This window comes from Chelonoidis abingdonii, chromosome 3 (assembly GCF_003597395.2).
Source record: "Chelonoidis abingdonii isolate Lonesome George chromosome 3, CheloAbing_2.0, whole genome shotgun sequence".
Lineage (NCBI taxonomy): Eukaryota > Metazoa > Chordata > Testudines > Testudinidae > Chelonoidis > Chelonoidis abingdonii.
The window spans coordinates 126,318,462-126,333,886 of record NC_133771.1 but is presented as its reverse complement, the minus strand read 5'-3'; the positions used below and the strand labels follow the sequence as shown (position 1 = coordinate 126,333,886).

Sequence of the window (15,425 nt, the reverse complement as noted above, 5' to 3'; positions counted from 1 at the left end):
ATTCTGCCATCAGATCCACACTGTAGGTCATAGAAATATGCACTGTGTTATGTGTTTGAGAATCTGACAGGGACAGAACACAGGGAGAATCTAAGAAAATGGAAATTACTTACGGACACAAATAATGTTGCAATACAGACTGGTCAGGAATATATATAGTATTTAGTATTGCTAAGTTATATGTATTTTGTGACTGCTGTAGTCATAATTAGGAGATGGGGGTTGGGAATATTATATACAGTGCTTAACCCCCCCGACAGTTAAGAAGTTTTTCCTAATGTTCAACTTAAACCTCCCTTGCTACAATTTAAGCCCACTGCTTCTTGTCCTATCCTCAGCAGTTAAGAAGAACAATTTATTGCCCTCTTCCTTGCAACAGCCTTTTATGTACTTGAAAACTGTTATCATCTCTCAGTCTTCTTGTCTCCAGACTAAACAAACCCAGTTTTTTCAATCTTCCCTCATAGGTCATGTTTTCTAGACCTTTAATCATTTTTGTTGCTCTTCTCTGGATGTTCTCCAATTTGTCCACATCATTCCTGAAATGTGGTGCCCAGAATTGGACACACTACTCCAACTGAGGTCTAATCAATGTGGAGTAGAGCAGAACAATTACTTCTCGTGTCTTGCTTGTAACACTCCTGCTAATACATCCCAGAATGATGTTTGCTTTTTTTTTTTTTTGCAACAATGTTACATTGTTGACTCATATTTAGCTTGTTATCCACTATGGCCCCCAGATCCCTTTCCGCAGTACTCCTTCCTAGGCAGTCATTTCCTATTTCGTATATGTGCAACTGATTGTTCCTTCCTAAGTGGAGTGCATTGCATTTGTTCATATTGAATTTCATCCTATTTGCTTCAGATCATTTCTCCAGTTTGTCCAGATCATTTTGAATTTTAATCCTGTCTTCCAAAGCACTTGCAGCCCCTCTTAGCTTGGTATTGTCCACAAATGTTATAAGTGTAGTGCTCTCTATGCCATTATCTAAATCACTGATAAAGATATTGAATGGAACTAGATCCAGAACTGGTTCCTGTGGGACCCCACTTGATATGCCCTTCCAACTTGACTGTGATCCACTGATAACTACTCTCTGGGAACAGTTATATATTATATTAGCCTTTTTTATAACTACATCATATTGTTGTCTCATATTCAATTTGTGATCCGCTATCACCCTCAAACCTTTTCAGCAGTACTACCTCCTAGCCAGTTATTCCCCATTTTGTAGTTGTGCATTTTTGCTTCCTAAATGAAGTACTTTGCACTTGTTTTTATTGAATTTCATCTAGTTGATTTCAGACAAATTCTCTAATTTGTCAAGGTCATTTTGAATTCTAATCCTGTCCTTCAAAGTGCTTGTAAAACCCACCCAGTTTAGTGCTGTCTGCAGATTTTATAAGCATATTCTCCACTCCATTATCCAAGTCATTAATGAAAATATTGTGTAGTACCAGACCCAGGACTGATCCCTGTAGGACCCCATTAAATGTGCTCTCACAGTTTAATAGCAAACCGTTGAGTAGCAAACCTACTCATTGAGTAAAGTTTCTCTATCAGTTCTGCACCCATCTTATAATAATTTTATTTAGACCTCATTTCCCTCATTTTCTTATGAGAATGTCCTATGGGACTGTGTCAAAAGACTTATGAAAATCATACATCACATCTACTGCCCCCGCCCATATCCACTAGGTCAGTAACCCTGTCAAGGAAGGTAATTAGTTTGGTTTGACCTGATTTGTTCGTGACAAATCCATGTTGACTGTTCTTTATAACCCTATTGTCTGCTAGATGTTGACAAACTGATTGTTCAATAATTTTTTCCAGTACTTTTCTAGGTATCAATGTTAGACTGACTGATCAATAATATCCTATGTCCTCTTTGTTCCCCTTTTCAAAAATAGGTACTATGTTTGCCCCTCTCCAATCCTCTGGGACCTCACACATCTTCCAGGAGTTCTCAAAGATAATTGCCAATGGTTCCAAGATTGCTTCAGCTAGCTGTTGAAGTACACTAGAATGAATTTCATCAGGCCTTGCTGACTTGAATACATCTAACTTATTTAAATAGTCTTTAGACTGTTCTTTCCCAATTTTGGCTTGCTCCTTGTTGTTAATATTAATTGTGTTGTGTAGCAGGTCACCATTAATCTTTTTAGTGAAGCCTGAAGCAAAATGGACATTAAATACTTCAGCTTTCTTGATGTCATCAGTTATTAGCTTTTCTTTCCCACTAGGTAGTGCACCTACACTTCCCTTAATCTTTCTCCTGTTCCTAATGTATTTAGAGAACCTCTTCTTATTGCCTTTTATGTCCCTTGCTAGATATAACTCATTTGGTGCCATAGCCTTTCTGATTTTTGTCTCTACATGCTTATGCTATTCTTTGCTCTCCTCCTTAGAAATTTGGTCATGTTTCCACTTTTTCTAGGATTCCTTTTTGATTTTTCAGGTCATTAAAGAGCTCCTGATGGAGTCATATTGGCCTCTTGCTATTCTTCCTGTCTTTCTTTTTCATCATGATAGTTTGCTGCTTTGCCTTTAATATTGTCTTCTTGAGAAACTGCGAGCTCTCCTGAACTCCTTTTTCCTTTAGATTTTCTTCCCTGGGACATTACCTACCAGTTTTCGGAGTTCACTAAAGTTTGCTTTTTTTAAAGTCCATTGTTCTTATTCTGCTTCTCTCACTCCTTCCCTTCCTTATAATAATCATGAAATCTATCGCTTCTTAATCACTTACACCCAAGTTGCCTTCTGCCTTCAGATTCACTATTAATTTATCTCTGTTGGTCAGAATCAAATCTAAAATGGCTGTTCTCATGGGTACTTCCTCAACTTTCTGAAATAAAAGGTTGTCCCTGACACATATCAAGAACTTACTGAAAATCTAGATCCAATAGATGTCTGGGTAATTAAAGTCCCCCATTACTACCAGTTCTTGTGTTTTGGAAATTCTGTTTTTTGTTCCAGAAATGCCTCCTCCTCTTTCTGATTCAGTAGACTGTAGTAGACCTCTACCATGACATCACCCTTATGTTTCCCCTTTTACTTTTACTCAGAGACTTTCCATTGGTCTGGCTCTTACTTCCATCTGGACCCCAGAACAAGTGTATATATTATGGATGTATAATGCAACCCCTCCTCCCTTTTTATTTTAGCTTCTCTTCCGGTCTGTACAAATATTCCAGTCATGAGACTTGTGCTACAAAATCTCTGTTGCCGGTTAAGTCATAATTTACTTTATGTACTAACACTTCAGTTATTCTGTTTATTCCCCATACTCCTTGCATTTGTGTATAGGCATCTAAAATATGCCGCTCTGTGTTATGCATAGAAAATAAATAACTAGGAAACCCATCTTGGATTGATAAATTAGAATGAAGGTTGGTGAGATCAATGTAAATAGCTACTCACAGGCCTTCTTAACACTCACTTACTTCTGCCTTCTTTAGTCTGTCCAAAATAAAGAAGCTTAAATAATCCTGTCACAGCTCTCTAACCATGTTACTGTCTTCTCAAGTCCTTTCATGGAGTTCCTGTCACTTTCAACGGAAGTTGAAACCCTGCTTACATGTCATCTCACCTATTCCACCCCATCTTGTCATCTGCACTTTGACCAACTGGTTGCTCCTTTTGCCTCCTCCTCCTCCAAGTCTGGCCTCTGGTGCCATTTTTCATGCTACTACCTGTGCCTGGAAATACATCCTTTTCTTCAGTGCACCACCCATCTCTCTTCTCCTCTTTCAAATACCTACTCAATATCCATTTCTGTGGCCTTACTTTCCGCAATGTCCTCCATTCCTGTGCTATCTGCTTCTCTTCTCTTGCTGCACCTCAGTCTCTGATTAAATATACCAGAATTTATATGACTAGCAAACTACATATTATATGTCCCACATTGTTCTCATCTAACCCTCATCCCTCTTTTCCATATCCATTTTGTCCTCCTTCATATTCTTTTAAGTATCTCTATTTTATGCCCCAACACTGCAAACGCTTATGCATGGGAGTTGTCCCAATAAATTCAGTGGGACTATTCTTACACAAAGTTATTCACATGCAAAAAAGTGTTTGCTGGGCCTTAGACCATAAGAACTTCGAGGGAAGGACCTGGTATTTTCTTAATTTTTATTTTAAAAAATCCTTCATTTTGTTTTCTAAAGGCAACTTCCCCCTTCCCCTCCACCAAAAGTTCTGGATCTGTTTGAATATTTATTAATACATAGTTGCTAAGGCCCTACTTGAATTGCAGGATGATTGTCAAAAAATTGTGGCTGAGTTGCAGGCAAGCCATGGAAAATTGCAGAAAAGTAATAATGGACCTTATTATTTGTGGTAATAAAGTCCATTATTTCTGTTCCGTGATTTTTCCACTGTCAGCCACCCAGAGCTGAGAGCAGGGGTCCAGGGCAGAGAGTGGGGTGCAGCAGCCAAGGCTCTTGCATGGTGGGGCTCCTGCTGTTAAAATTACATTGGAAGCCTAATATTATGGAATCCACAATTTTCACAATATCACCAGTTAATAATTGCATACTGTTCTACAATTGTATACATTTGTCTTTTTTAAAAATAATATTATGACACCAGTCATTATTCAGCAAATCATAATATTGGCACAGCTTTTGGCTAAAATTCTGCAAATATTGTTTTATGTTTCCTCATGCGTAAATAAAGGATCATGTTACCAGTTGTGATGTCAATATGAACTTCAGCCCTCTGCTGATATAATAGCCATAATAGCCACATGATGGCAATAGAATTTCTGCTATATATGTTAAATAAATATATTGTGACAAAATGGCCAATGTTGGTATGGTGGGTCCTGCGCTTTTCTTGGCGGAGGGCTAAGATGTCGCCCTTTGCCCTGCTCTTGGGGTACCAAAGGCCCTGTTAGTGGCCCAGGAAGGTGGTAGCGGAAGGAAGCAGGGGAGGGATCCAGGTTTGCTCCTCACTCTGAGCCCCAGCCCCTCTCAACCCCTGCATGTTTCTTACCCTCTTCCCCTTGGGTAGGGTTTCCCTCAGTCCTTGTCCCTGAGGCAAGGTCTCCCTTCCTCCAGTTCTCTGGTCTTTCAAGTCTCAGCAACACACCTCCAAACTCCAGTCCTCTCTCCTTCCTCACACCCCGTGACTGCCTGAAGCAGGGGGGTTTATTAGGTTCCTGACAGGACCTTAATTGACTACCGGTGCTCCAATTAACCTGTAGCAACCCTCCCTAGTCTACAGGGAACCATGCCTTGATTAGCCTAGGGTTTATATATTTCCCTTCTGCTACTCTCCTACCGCTCCCTGGTCCTGCTGTATCACAATATACAATTTCTTTAGTGCCAGCATGTGTACTTTGTTTTTGTAGGAGGTTCCCGTAAACCCTTTCAGTGCCTTAGCATGAATAAGAACACACTGTATTTACATTTGTAGGGACTTGAGGCAGAACTATTGCAGAAACCCAGATGGTGATAGAGCCCCGTGGTGTTATACCATTGATCCCAGTGTGAGATGGGAATACTGCAATCTGAGGCGGTGTAGCAATACACAAATAAATTTACCGAAGCCCCCTCGGCCAACTATGGTATCAACCCTTCGTACAACGACAGCCACCCAAACAGGTAACCAGCAAAATATAATCATTATGTCAAAGTCTTATAGCATTTAATATGGCTTCCATTCATCAAAATGCTTAAGTACGTATTTAACTTTAAGCATGTGAGCAGTTCCATTGAAGCCAATCCTTTGCAACTTGCACCATCAAGCCTGTATGCATTAGTGCTTCAGACACATGCCTGAGGCCCTGACTTCTAGAGTCATGTGAGGTCAGAGGTATCTAACCTTTCCTTTAAAAAATATTCTAACACTCAGGGCTGCCAGGAAAAGTTTCAAGATGTGGTCCCAGTGTAAGTGATGCATGATATCTGCGTACATTTTCAGAGAGCCTGAAACTGGAGCTCAGAGAAGTGTGAGCTGCCCCATTCATCTTCATTAATTTTTAACTCTGAAACTCTCCTGAGTGCCCTGGTGAGACCAGCCAAGCAAGGAACTGGTGTAATGGGAGCTTTTTCAATTGTGTTTTCCTAATTCAATTGTAGAAGATATTTGGCCTGATATTTTATGAAATAAAATTGGAATTTCATAAAAATTGCTCTAAATTCACACATTTTGTGAATTCCCAACACACATTTTGACAAAAAACAAACAACATTTTCATTATCAGTATTTTGCCCATCTCCAGCAATATCCTAGCCTACTCTATCTTATACCATCCTGCTAGTTTCTTTTTCTGCTACACCACAGGGCATGTAAGTACCAAAAGTACATAACCTCTGAATTTGGCCCAGTGATACATAGCAAAGAATCACTCTCTCTTGTTTTCTTTCCTAGTTGCAGACTGTGTAGTTGGCAACGGTCTAGACTATCGTGGTACAATAGCAACCACTGTGAGTGGCAAGACTTGTCAAGCTTGGAGTTCGCAGAAACCTCACAGCCATGATTATTTCACACCAGTGACTCATCCCCGGGCAGGGCTGGAGAAAAACGTAAGCAGCGGTTCTGACAATGCTTCCTGCTGTTGAGCAGTCACTCTTTCCACTCTGACATATTTGTGAAACACTGAAGAACTCTTCTTACTTTAATTTACTTTTCTCAGGACAAACTAAGAACCTGATCATGTAAAAACTCTTATTCAAGTGAACAGATCTGCAGGTAGCCTCCCCTGCTGGAAGCAGCAGTTTGTGGGAGCAGTTTGTGGTAGAAGGGGGGGACACAAGACTGGTTCCAGGCTTCTCCAGCCACAGCACACTCCTCAAACACCCCTCTAGACAGCACCTATGGCCCATCCGAGGACACAGCCACCCCACAGCCACCCTCCTACCCCCAGGGCCAGCACAACCCATTAGGCGACCTAGGCAGTCACCTAGGACGCTGACATTTAGGGGGCGGTGACCGCGATGGCCAAACATCCAGCTGCCACAGTCATCATCGGTATTTCGGGGGTGGAACCTTCCGCCGCCTCTGTCAGGGGCACCATTTTGGGGGCAGGATGTTCTGCCGCCTAGAGCGCCAAAAAGGCTGCCGGCGCTCCTGCCTACCCCGGCATCCCTCCAGCTACCCTGACACTCCCCCTTGCACCCAACAGCTGCAGAGTTTTGTGTGGTTCCATGTCCTACCCCTGCCATAGCTTGTGGCAGAGTGTGTGTGGGACACATGGGGCACTCTTAGCATTGCCAGTTTCCTCCGTTTCATCTTCAGTAATGTGGTTTTGGCCTCCGCTGGACCCAGACTCCCAATGATGTGAGAAATTCCAGTCCCCAAATCCCACTGGGGGATAAATTCCCTCTGATTGGGTGCCTGCCCCACTTCCCTGCCTGCTGGGGTGGAGCAGGGCTGCAGCAGGCTGCACTTTCCCTCCCCATTGGAGCTGAGGATAGTTTTGAGGTAAACTGATAGGGCAAAGGGAGCAGCTGACACCATTTTCACAGGAGGAGGGGGCAGAAAAAGTCTCTCTCCCTCCTCCCATCCTGGGAGCAATGGGTCAGTCTGCTGTCTCCCTCCCCCTTCCCCTCTGCAGCCTCCAACACCTCATATGGGAACAGGGTGATGAAGGACCTGTGGAGCTGCAGTCAGAGTAGAGGTGCTCTGAGCAGCAAGGGGGAGATGTGGGGGGCTGGAGTGCATAATTTATTGGGCTTTGGGCAGATATGGGGCTGTATGGCAGCAAAACTGATGTGGGAATTAGGAGGTGCCTAAGCAATTGCTGGGCTAGTGGGGTAGAGAGTTAGAATGTTGGAGTGCGGGCAGAAGCTGCTTGATGGTGTAGACTAGATTCCAGCCAGCGAGAGCTCCTGCAGCTGGGCCAGCTGTGCTTTGCACGTTTGAGGTTGCCTATAAATTACATAACGTGCTGTTTGGTGATTTTTCAAGACCCACGATCCTTTGGAACAGCAAAACAGACATGCACAATTGAGGACCAACCCATCCCCTAATGTGTTATGTAATTTATGGACAGTCCCTGTGGGGGCGCTGGCAACACTTTAACTGCCACACACCCCCGGGGAAGGTTCAGAACTCAAAAGAAACACTGACAGCAATTGCGTTAAAAAGAATTCTCCTGATTTCTGAACGTTTGGAGCTGGAATTCTGCACTCTAATTCATCCATGAGAAATGCTGCACCTGGAGAAACCCAAATCTTGGCAGCTTTGATAGTCCCCTTGATATTAATGGATCTGCAAGTACCAGTAAAGTCTACTTGCATGAGTACGCTTTTGCAGGATTAGGCCCTATTTGTTTGTTTTTGTTATGTTTCTAATCTACAGCAGAAGTGCTTTTCTTTCATGAGCTGAAATTAGGGCATATTTATCAGAACTGTCCATTGCATTTGGGTGGGGGTTGATTTTGGGAAAGATTAATGGATGCATCCAAACATAGGCGGGAGGGATAGCTCAGTGGTTTGAGCACCAGCCTGCTAAACCTAGGGTTGTGAGTTCAATCTTTGAGGGGATCATTTAGGAATCTGAGGCAAAAATCTGTCTGGGGATTGGTCCTGCTTTGAGCAGGGGGTTGGACTAGATGACCTCCTGAGGTCCCTTCCAACCCTGATATTCTATGATAATTCACTAATTTGATATGAAATATGTATTCCTCAGAGAGGGAATCACACAGGCTATGCTATGATCATTCCTTGGTATTTGAGAAAGATTCATTCCCCTTCCTACCACCTGCACAAATGCCCAGCACCTGGCCCAGCATTTCAGATTGAGCCCAGAGAGATGGATTTGCCCCTAAGCTGTGGCTAGGTGGCACAACTGATTAATGCCCTAGGCAGAATTTGGGGTGAGAGCCTGTTTGACATAGATCTTTTTTCAAATGCATTGAGATAAAATGCTGAGTGCAGATAAAATCAATTACATCTTACACCATAGCACCTTCCTAATAGAAAAGACTCTAGCTCCCACCCCACATCCAAAGCAATCCCCTCCTTCCTAAGTATTAACTCAGGAAAAAGCTGTGTAAATAAACATATTCTAATGATATTGGGTATGTTTATTCATGAAAAAACACACAAGAGAATTCAGCAGATTCTCAGGGGTCAGTTCGCAACTGACACAAAAGGTGCAGAGGAGCGGAAACATTTAGGGTACATCTTCACTACCGGCCGTATCGGCCGGCTGTATCATCTAGACACGATATATCGATCCCCGAATGTGCTCCTGTCAACTCCGGAACTCCACCAACGCAAACGGCGGTAGTGGAGTCGACAGGGGGCGCCGCGGACACCGATCCTGCGCCACGAGAATGGTAGGTAACTCGATCTAAGATACTTCGACTTCAGCTACGCTATTCACATAGCTGAAGTTGAGACGTTGCGTATCTTAGATCGATTCGTTCCCCCCCCCCCCGGTCCAAGTGTAGACCAGCACTTAGACATTTCTGAGCACTGCGGTGTTTAAGTATTGATATGCAGGTTGGGAATGCTGTGCATTGGCAAGCTATGTAAGAGAAGCTTTCACTGTACCTGCCTGGCCTCATGACATACAGGGTCCCTTGCAAACCTCAAAACAGATGCTCTTTGCCATCTCCTCAAGATCTTGAAAACAAAGTGGGATTTGGAAATGTGCTTAGCATTGGCTTAACCACTCTGATTGACTTCAGTGATAACAGAGTTAGGCCAACACTGAGCGCTGTAGGAAAGTCCCATCTTATGTTTGTTGTACCCTTGAGTCATTGGAGCAATTGGAGTTTCAGGCTGGTTCTGCTATTTGTGGCTTGCCTGGCTGAAGAAAGGTGTATCAGTTTTTCTTTCACAACATTTCCCTAAATTCATCTAACAGTTTTGAGAAAACAAAGGATTTTATTGCAATGAGAATAATTGATTATCGACAAAACAGTGAAATAGCGTCTGGGGAAAAAAAGCCAACATTTAGTTTTGTTTTATAAAAGCATAAATCAATAACTTTTTAATTCCCTTCTTAATTCTCAGGGCTTCACTGTTTGTTTGTTCATTTCTGTATTTATTATAGTATTGCAGGAATCCTGACGGAGATATTAATGGTCCTTGGTGCTATACGACAGACCCGAGGAAAGCCTGGGAATACTGTGAAATCACCGAGTGCCGTAATTATTCTTTAAAGAGTCTTGTCTCCCCTATTTACACTTTTGAAAATGTTTTATGACACTTGCGATGGGTAATTTTATTTTTTAATCTGAGTGGAAAATACAGGCTTTAACAACAGCTTTGTATTTCAAATTATAGCTCCATGTAAGTGATAACAGCATCTGCTGGTCATTATCAGCTAAAGTTTAGGTAAGAAAGTGGTGTCTAATCGCTACAAGATTGTCTGATCTTTACAGAATATGCTGTTTGTCATTGCTCGAGGTAGTCATCCAAAAGCCGAAGCACCCCACATCACTAGCAGAGGCAGCTCTAGACATTTTGCCGCCCCAAGCATGGCAATATGCCGTGGGAGACACTTTGCCGGTCGCCGGTCCCGCGGTTCTGGTGGACCTCCAGAAGGCGTGCCTGCAGAGGGTCCGCTGGTCCCGCGGCTCCACCAAAGACGCGGGACCAGCAGACCCTCCGCAGGCAAGCTGCCGAAGGCACCCTGCCTGCCGCCCTCCCAGCGACCAGCAGAGCGCCCCCCGTGGCATGCCGCCCCAAGCACACGCTTGGCATGCTGGTGCCTGGACCTGCTCCTGATCACTAGTCACTCTTAAAACATCTTGGGCAAAGTCTACACAGAGGTTTTTATTCGCGGTTGTAACTAAACCCCACCCCAGAGTATAGGCCTGCTCTAAATCCCATTAAATTGAATGGGAGTCTTCCCATTGGCTTCAGTGGGTTTTGGATCAGGCCCTAAATCTGCAGGTTGCTCTCACTGCTATTCTGTCAACTCACACATGTAAGGAGAAGGCTGAGCCAGGCTGACCTAGAGATACTCTTATTTAGTGCATCTCCCTGGGATCCTCTGCTGAAGGGGTGCAGTCCTAGACATAAAAATAAATTTGCCCTTCCCTGGCAAAATGCCCTTCATGCTGGCTGGGGAGTGCATCTGGCCTTAAATATTTAACAGCAAAGCCCCTCAATTTGTTTACTTAAAAGGAAAGGCATTTGGGGGGTCAAGAAAGGGAAAGCATTGAAGGTGCATGTTTTACTCCAAGCTTTGTATGGAATTTATAGAGCAAGGCTCATATTCTAGCTTTTAGGAGACATGAACAGGAGCTGCACGCATGCATCTGACAAAACGCAGGCAGCCAGTGAGCTGTGACTGCTGCTTCCCACACTGATCGTAATCATCTCACTCTTACCTTGTGCTCTCCACCCCCACGTTTGTTGTATCCACCTGTTCTCTTTTGTCTTACAGTTACATTGTAAGCTATTTGGGGTAGGGATTGGTATTTTGTTATATATGTTCAGTGCCTAGTGCAATGAGGTAGTGGCCGGTAGGCCATACTGCAATACAAATAAATAACCACAACAACAGTGACCTGAAATGAGACTATCCCCAATACATGCTTTCTAAAGATTTTATTTTGCAAGGGTTAATAATTCATATCCAAGACACTGTGTGCAAATCAAAACGCTGGGACTCACTGAATTAAATAGGAGGTCTGACTGCATATGGAAGTCAAGATGTAGCTCCAATTTTTGAGCTCTCTGGAATAGGATTTTAAAAGTGCAGAAAAACATGAGCACTCTGGTTTGCTTGTAATGGCAAATATTACATGGACCACAGACATTTTCCTAAAACAACTTGTTTGAAACAGTAACTAAGAAGAGGTGGGTTTGTGAGATCTCTCCCTAAAAATAGCCAAACTAGCTGAAACCTTTTAAAAATTAAAATAATGTATATGCAAATATGTGCTTACACTGTACCTAACGTGCACACACAAGAGCTTGGAAATACAGCCTATGGCTGGGAGCTGGATTGCCTGTCAGTTAATTAATTATGTGTTGCTGTACTACAGTAGCATCTAGAAGCCACAGCCCACTGTGTTCAGCACTGTACAAGCATTAAACAAAGAGACAATCCCTGCCCCAAGAATGTATATAATTTCTCCTCTCAATGTTCTTGTAAGATGGACACATGATGCTTGTCCTTTGGGAGTATCCCTTACCAAACCCCAGAACAGAGCAGGTAAGCAGAGTAAGGGATACTGCAAGATACACACACCACAACTGTAAACCAACCCCACTGGCTTTATTGCAGGGTATACAAACTTCACACTAGAGAAGAAGGGGTTAAAGAGCAGTTCTGGGCCCAGGCGGCCTCACCACACCCCACCTGCAAAGGCTGGAGGAGGAGGTTAGAGAGAGTAGCTGAGTGGCAGGCAGACAGTGGAAGTAAACTGCACTCCCTAGTGAGCTACTGTAGCCTGACCATTCCTGCAAAGAAAGGACTGGTGAAACTGTGAAGGGTAGAAACTTTATTTTTATTTTCAGTTCTTTACTTTATCTTGTGGGAAGAGAGGGTAGCAAGTGATCCAGGGAGGCAGCTGTAAACTGTCCTCCGTTATGCCCTTTATCAGGCCCCAGTGGAGAGGATGGCCCTGGATTTCCCTAACACTTTTAAAGAGGGACAACTCTGAAAACGTATCCATTGGTGGGAAACACAGAGACAGTGACTCAACTTCACTTACCATTGCTACAGATTAGTTTAAATGCAGTCAGAAGATATGGTTCTTAGGGTTGTTGTACTCAGTCAGAGATGGAAGGATACTTACTGAGGCAATTTGGGGAATGTGTTTTCTTATTTTTCTTTTGTTTTTCCCCCCTTATTTTAATTTTAGCCCCATTTTGTTTCTGACTCGCTGATATCCAAATGATACATCTCTAAACTTTTTGCCATGTAAATCAATGTGTTGTCATCTTGAAAGCAATATTTTGGTCACAGACATTATTAACTGTTCCAGGGAAGAATAACCTAACAATGTTTATGCAGTTTTTGCTGTGTAATTGCTTCATAAAGAGTGACAAGCTGGAGAAGGTGTAACGATAACCTTCCTCTCCCCATTTATTTAAATATATTGTGGATGGTATAACAGCTGCTTTAAAATTCTTCAGGTTGACTTCATTTCATTTTTTAGCTCCTACCAAATATAAGTGTGGAAAAGCCAAGATCGCTCCAAAGCTGTGTCCTACACGGATTGTGGGCGGGTGTGTTTCAAATCCACACTCTTGGCCCTGGCAAATCAGTCTCAGGACAAGGTATAACTATTCCACGTTGCATTACAACTTACAAAGCACCTCAGTAACAACTTTACAGAAAAGACTTAACTCTTCATGTTTCTGTATGGGGAGCTGATGCCTTCTGGAGTGTAGTCTTGATCTCTCCCTAAAAATGCCTTCAAACGGAAATGCCTCTAAAATAAATCTTTTAAACAAAATATATTGCATAACCTTTTTTCCTCTTGACAAGATTGCCCCAAGCTAGTAAATGTAATTTAGTTAACTAGAACCCCTCCTATTTTGTCCTAAACATTTACATAGGGCAGATTTGAGCCACTAGTCCAAAATCTGCTTTAATTTTACTGACATGGGAAACAAATAATTCCCATTGAACGCAACGGGAGTTATTTGTATTCTACCATCGGGATTTAGACCCAGGGGTGGAGCTAACAATTTAAAATTTGTACAGATGGATTTCTGTTATCCCTGCTTATACAGGATCCAGTCCTGTTTCCACCGCAGCCAATGACAATACTTCCATTGACTTTGATCAGAGCTGCATAAAAACCATAATCTCCATGACCTAACATTTTCAGTGTCATGTTGGTTGTGGTTAGTTATAGAGATCTAGCAGTGCTAAGAAAAGGACTGATGAAAATGCCCACAAAAATCTGCTGGTCACCATAAAAAATATTGTCCTCAAGGCAATGAAAATTGTATACCTTGGCATCCATTATATATGCCTATCTACTGCTATAGTTCAAGTCACCTACTCACAGCTATACATGATTGCAAGCTTTTGCAATTTGTCCAGTAGGACCCCACAAACCAACTGGTTAAGATTAGGGCTGTCAGTTAATCACAATTAACTCATGCAATTAACCACAGTTAACTCATGCAATTAACTCAAAAAATTATCATGATTAAAAGAATTAATCATGATTAATCACACTGTTAAACAATAGAATATCAATTGAAATTTATTAAATTTTTTCAGATGTTTCTACATTTTCAAATATATTGATTTCTATTACAACACAAAATACAAAGTGTACAGTGCTCACTTTATATTTTTGTTCCAAATATTTGCACTGTAAAAATGATAAAAGAAACAGTATTTTTCAATTCACCTCATACAAGTAGTGTAGTGCAATCTCTTTATCATGAAAGTGCAACTTGCAAATGTAGATTTTTTTTGTGTTACATAAACGGCACTCAAAAACAAAACAATGTAAAACTTTAGCGCCTATAAGTCCGCTCAGTCCTACTTCTTGTTCAGCTAATCACTAAGACAAACAAATTTGTTTACATTTACTAGAGATACTGCTGCCTGCTTCTTATTTACAATGTCACCTGAAAGTGAGAACAGGCATGCGCATGGCATTTTTGTAGCTGGTGTTGCAAGTTATTTACGTTCTAGATATGCTAAACATTTGTATGCCCCTTCATGCTTTGCCCTCCGTTCCAGAGGACATGCTTCCATGCTGATGATGCTCGTTAAAAAATAATGGATTACATTTGTGACTGAACTCCTTAGGGGAGAATTGTATTTCTTCGGCTCTGTTTTACCCGCATTCCGTATATATTTCATGTTATAGCAGTCTCGGATGATGACTGAGCATATGTTTGTTTTAAGAAAACTTTCACAACAGATTTGACAAAAGGCAAAGAAGACACCAATGTGAGATTTCTAAAAATAGCTACAGCACTCGACCCAAGATTTAAGAATCAGAAATGCTGTCCAAAATCTGAGAGGACAAGGTGTGGAGCATGCTTTCAGAAGTCCTCAAAGAGCAACACTCAATCTACAGAACCTGAACCACCAAAAATGAAAATCAACCTTCCGCTGATGACATCTGATTCAGATGATGAAAATGAACATACATCGGTCTTCTCTGCTTTGGATCGTTATCGAGCAGAACCCATCATGAGTATAGACGTATGTTCTATGGAATGGTGGTTGAAGATGAAGGGACATATGAATCTTTAGCACATCTGGCACGTAAATATTTTGCAACACCTGCTACAAGAGTGCCATGCAAATGCCGGTTCTCACTTTCAGGTGACACTATAAACTAGAAGTGGGCGGCATTATCTCCTGCAAATTGTAACCAAGTTTGTTTGTCTGAGCGATTGGCTGAAGTAGGACTGAGTGGAGTTGTAGGAGCTAAAATTTTATATTGTTTTATTTTTCAATGCAGTTTTTTTGTACATAATTCAACATTTGTAGGTTCAACTTTTATGATAAAGAGATTGCACTGCAA

The 15,425-nt window shown here is 42.0% G+C and overlaps 1 protein-coding gene across 1 annotated transcript in view; it reads left to right on the top strand.

The window, feature by feature from the left end:
• Nucleotides 1–15,425, top strand: part of PLG (plasminogen) — a 53,853-nt gene that overhangs the window by 25,753 nt on the left and 12,675 nt on the right. Inside the window, exons 11-14 of the mRNA XM_032793183.1 lie at nucleotides 5,423–5,610; nucleotides 6,380–6,534; nucleotides 10,016–10,109; nucleotides 13,080–13,200. Of these exons, the coding sequence (XP_032649074.1) occupies nucleotides 5,423–5,610; nucleotides 6,380–6,534; nucleotides 10,016–10,109; nucleotides 13,080–13,200 (558 nt within the window). The remainder of the gene's footprint in view (nucleotides 1–5,422; nucleotides 5,611–6,379; nucleotides 6,535–10,015; nucleotides 10,110–13,079; nucleotides 13,201–15,425) is intronic.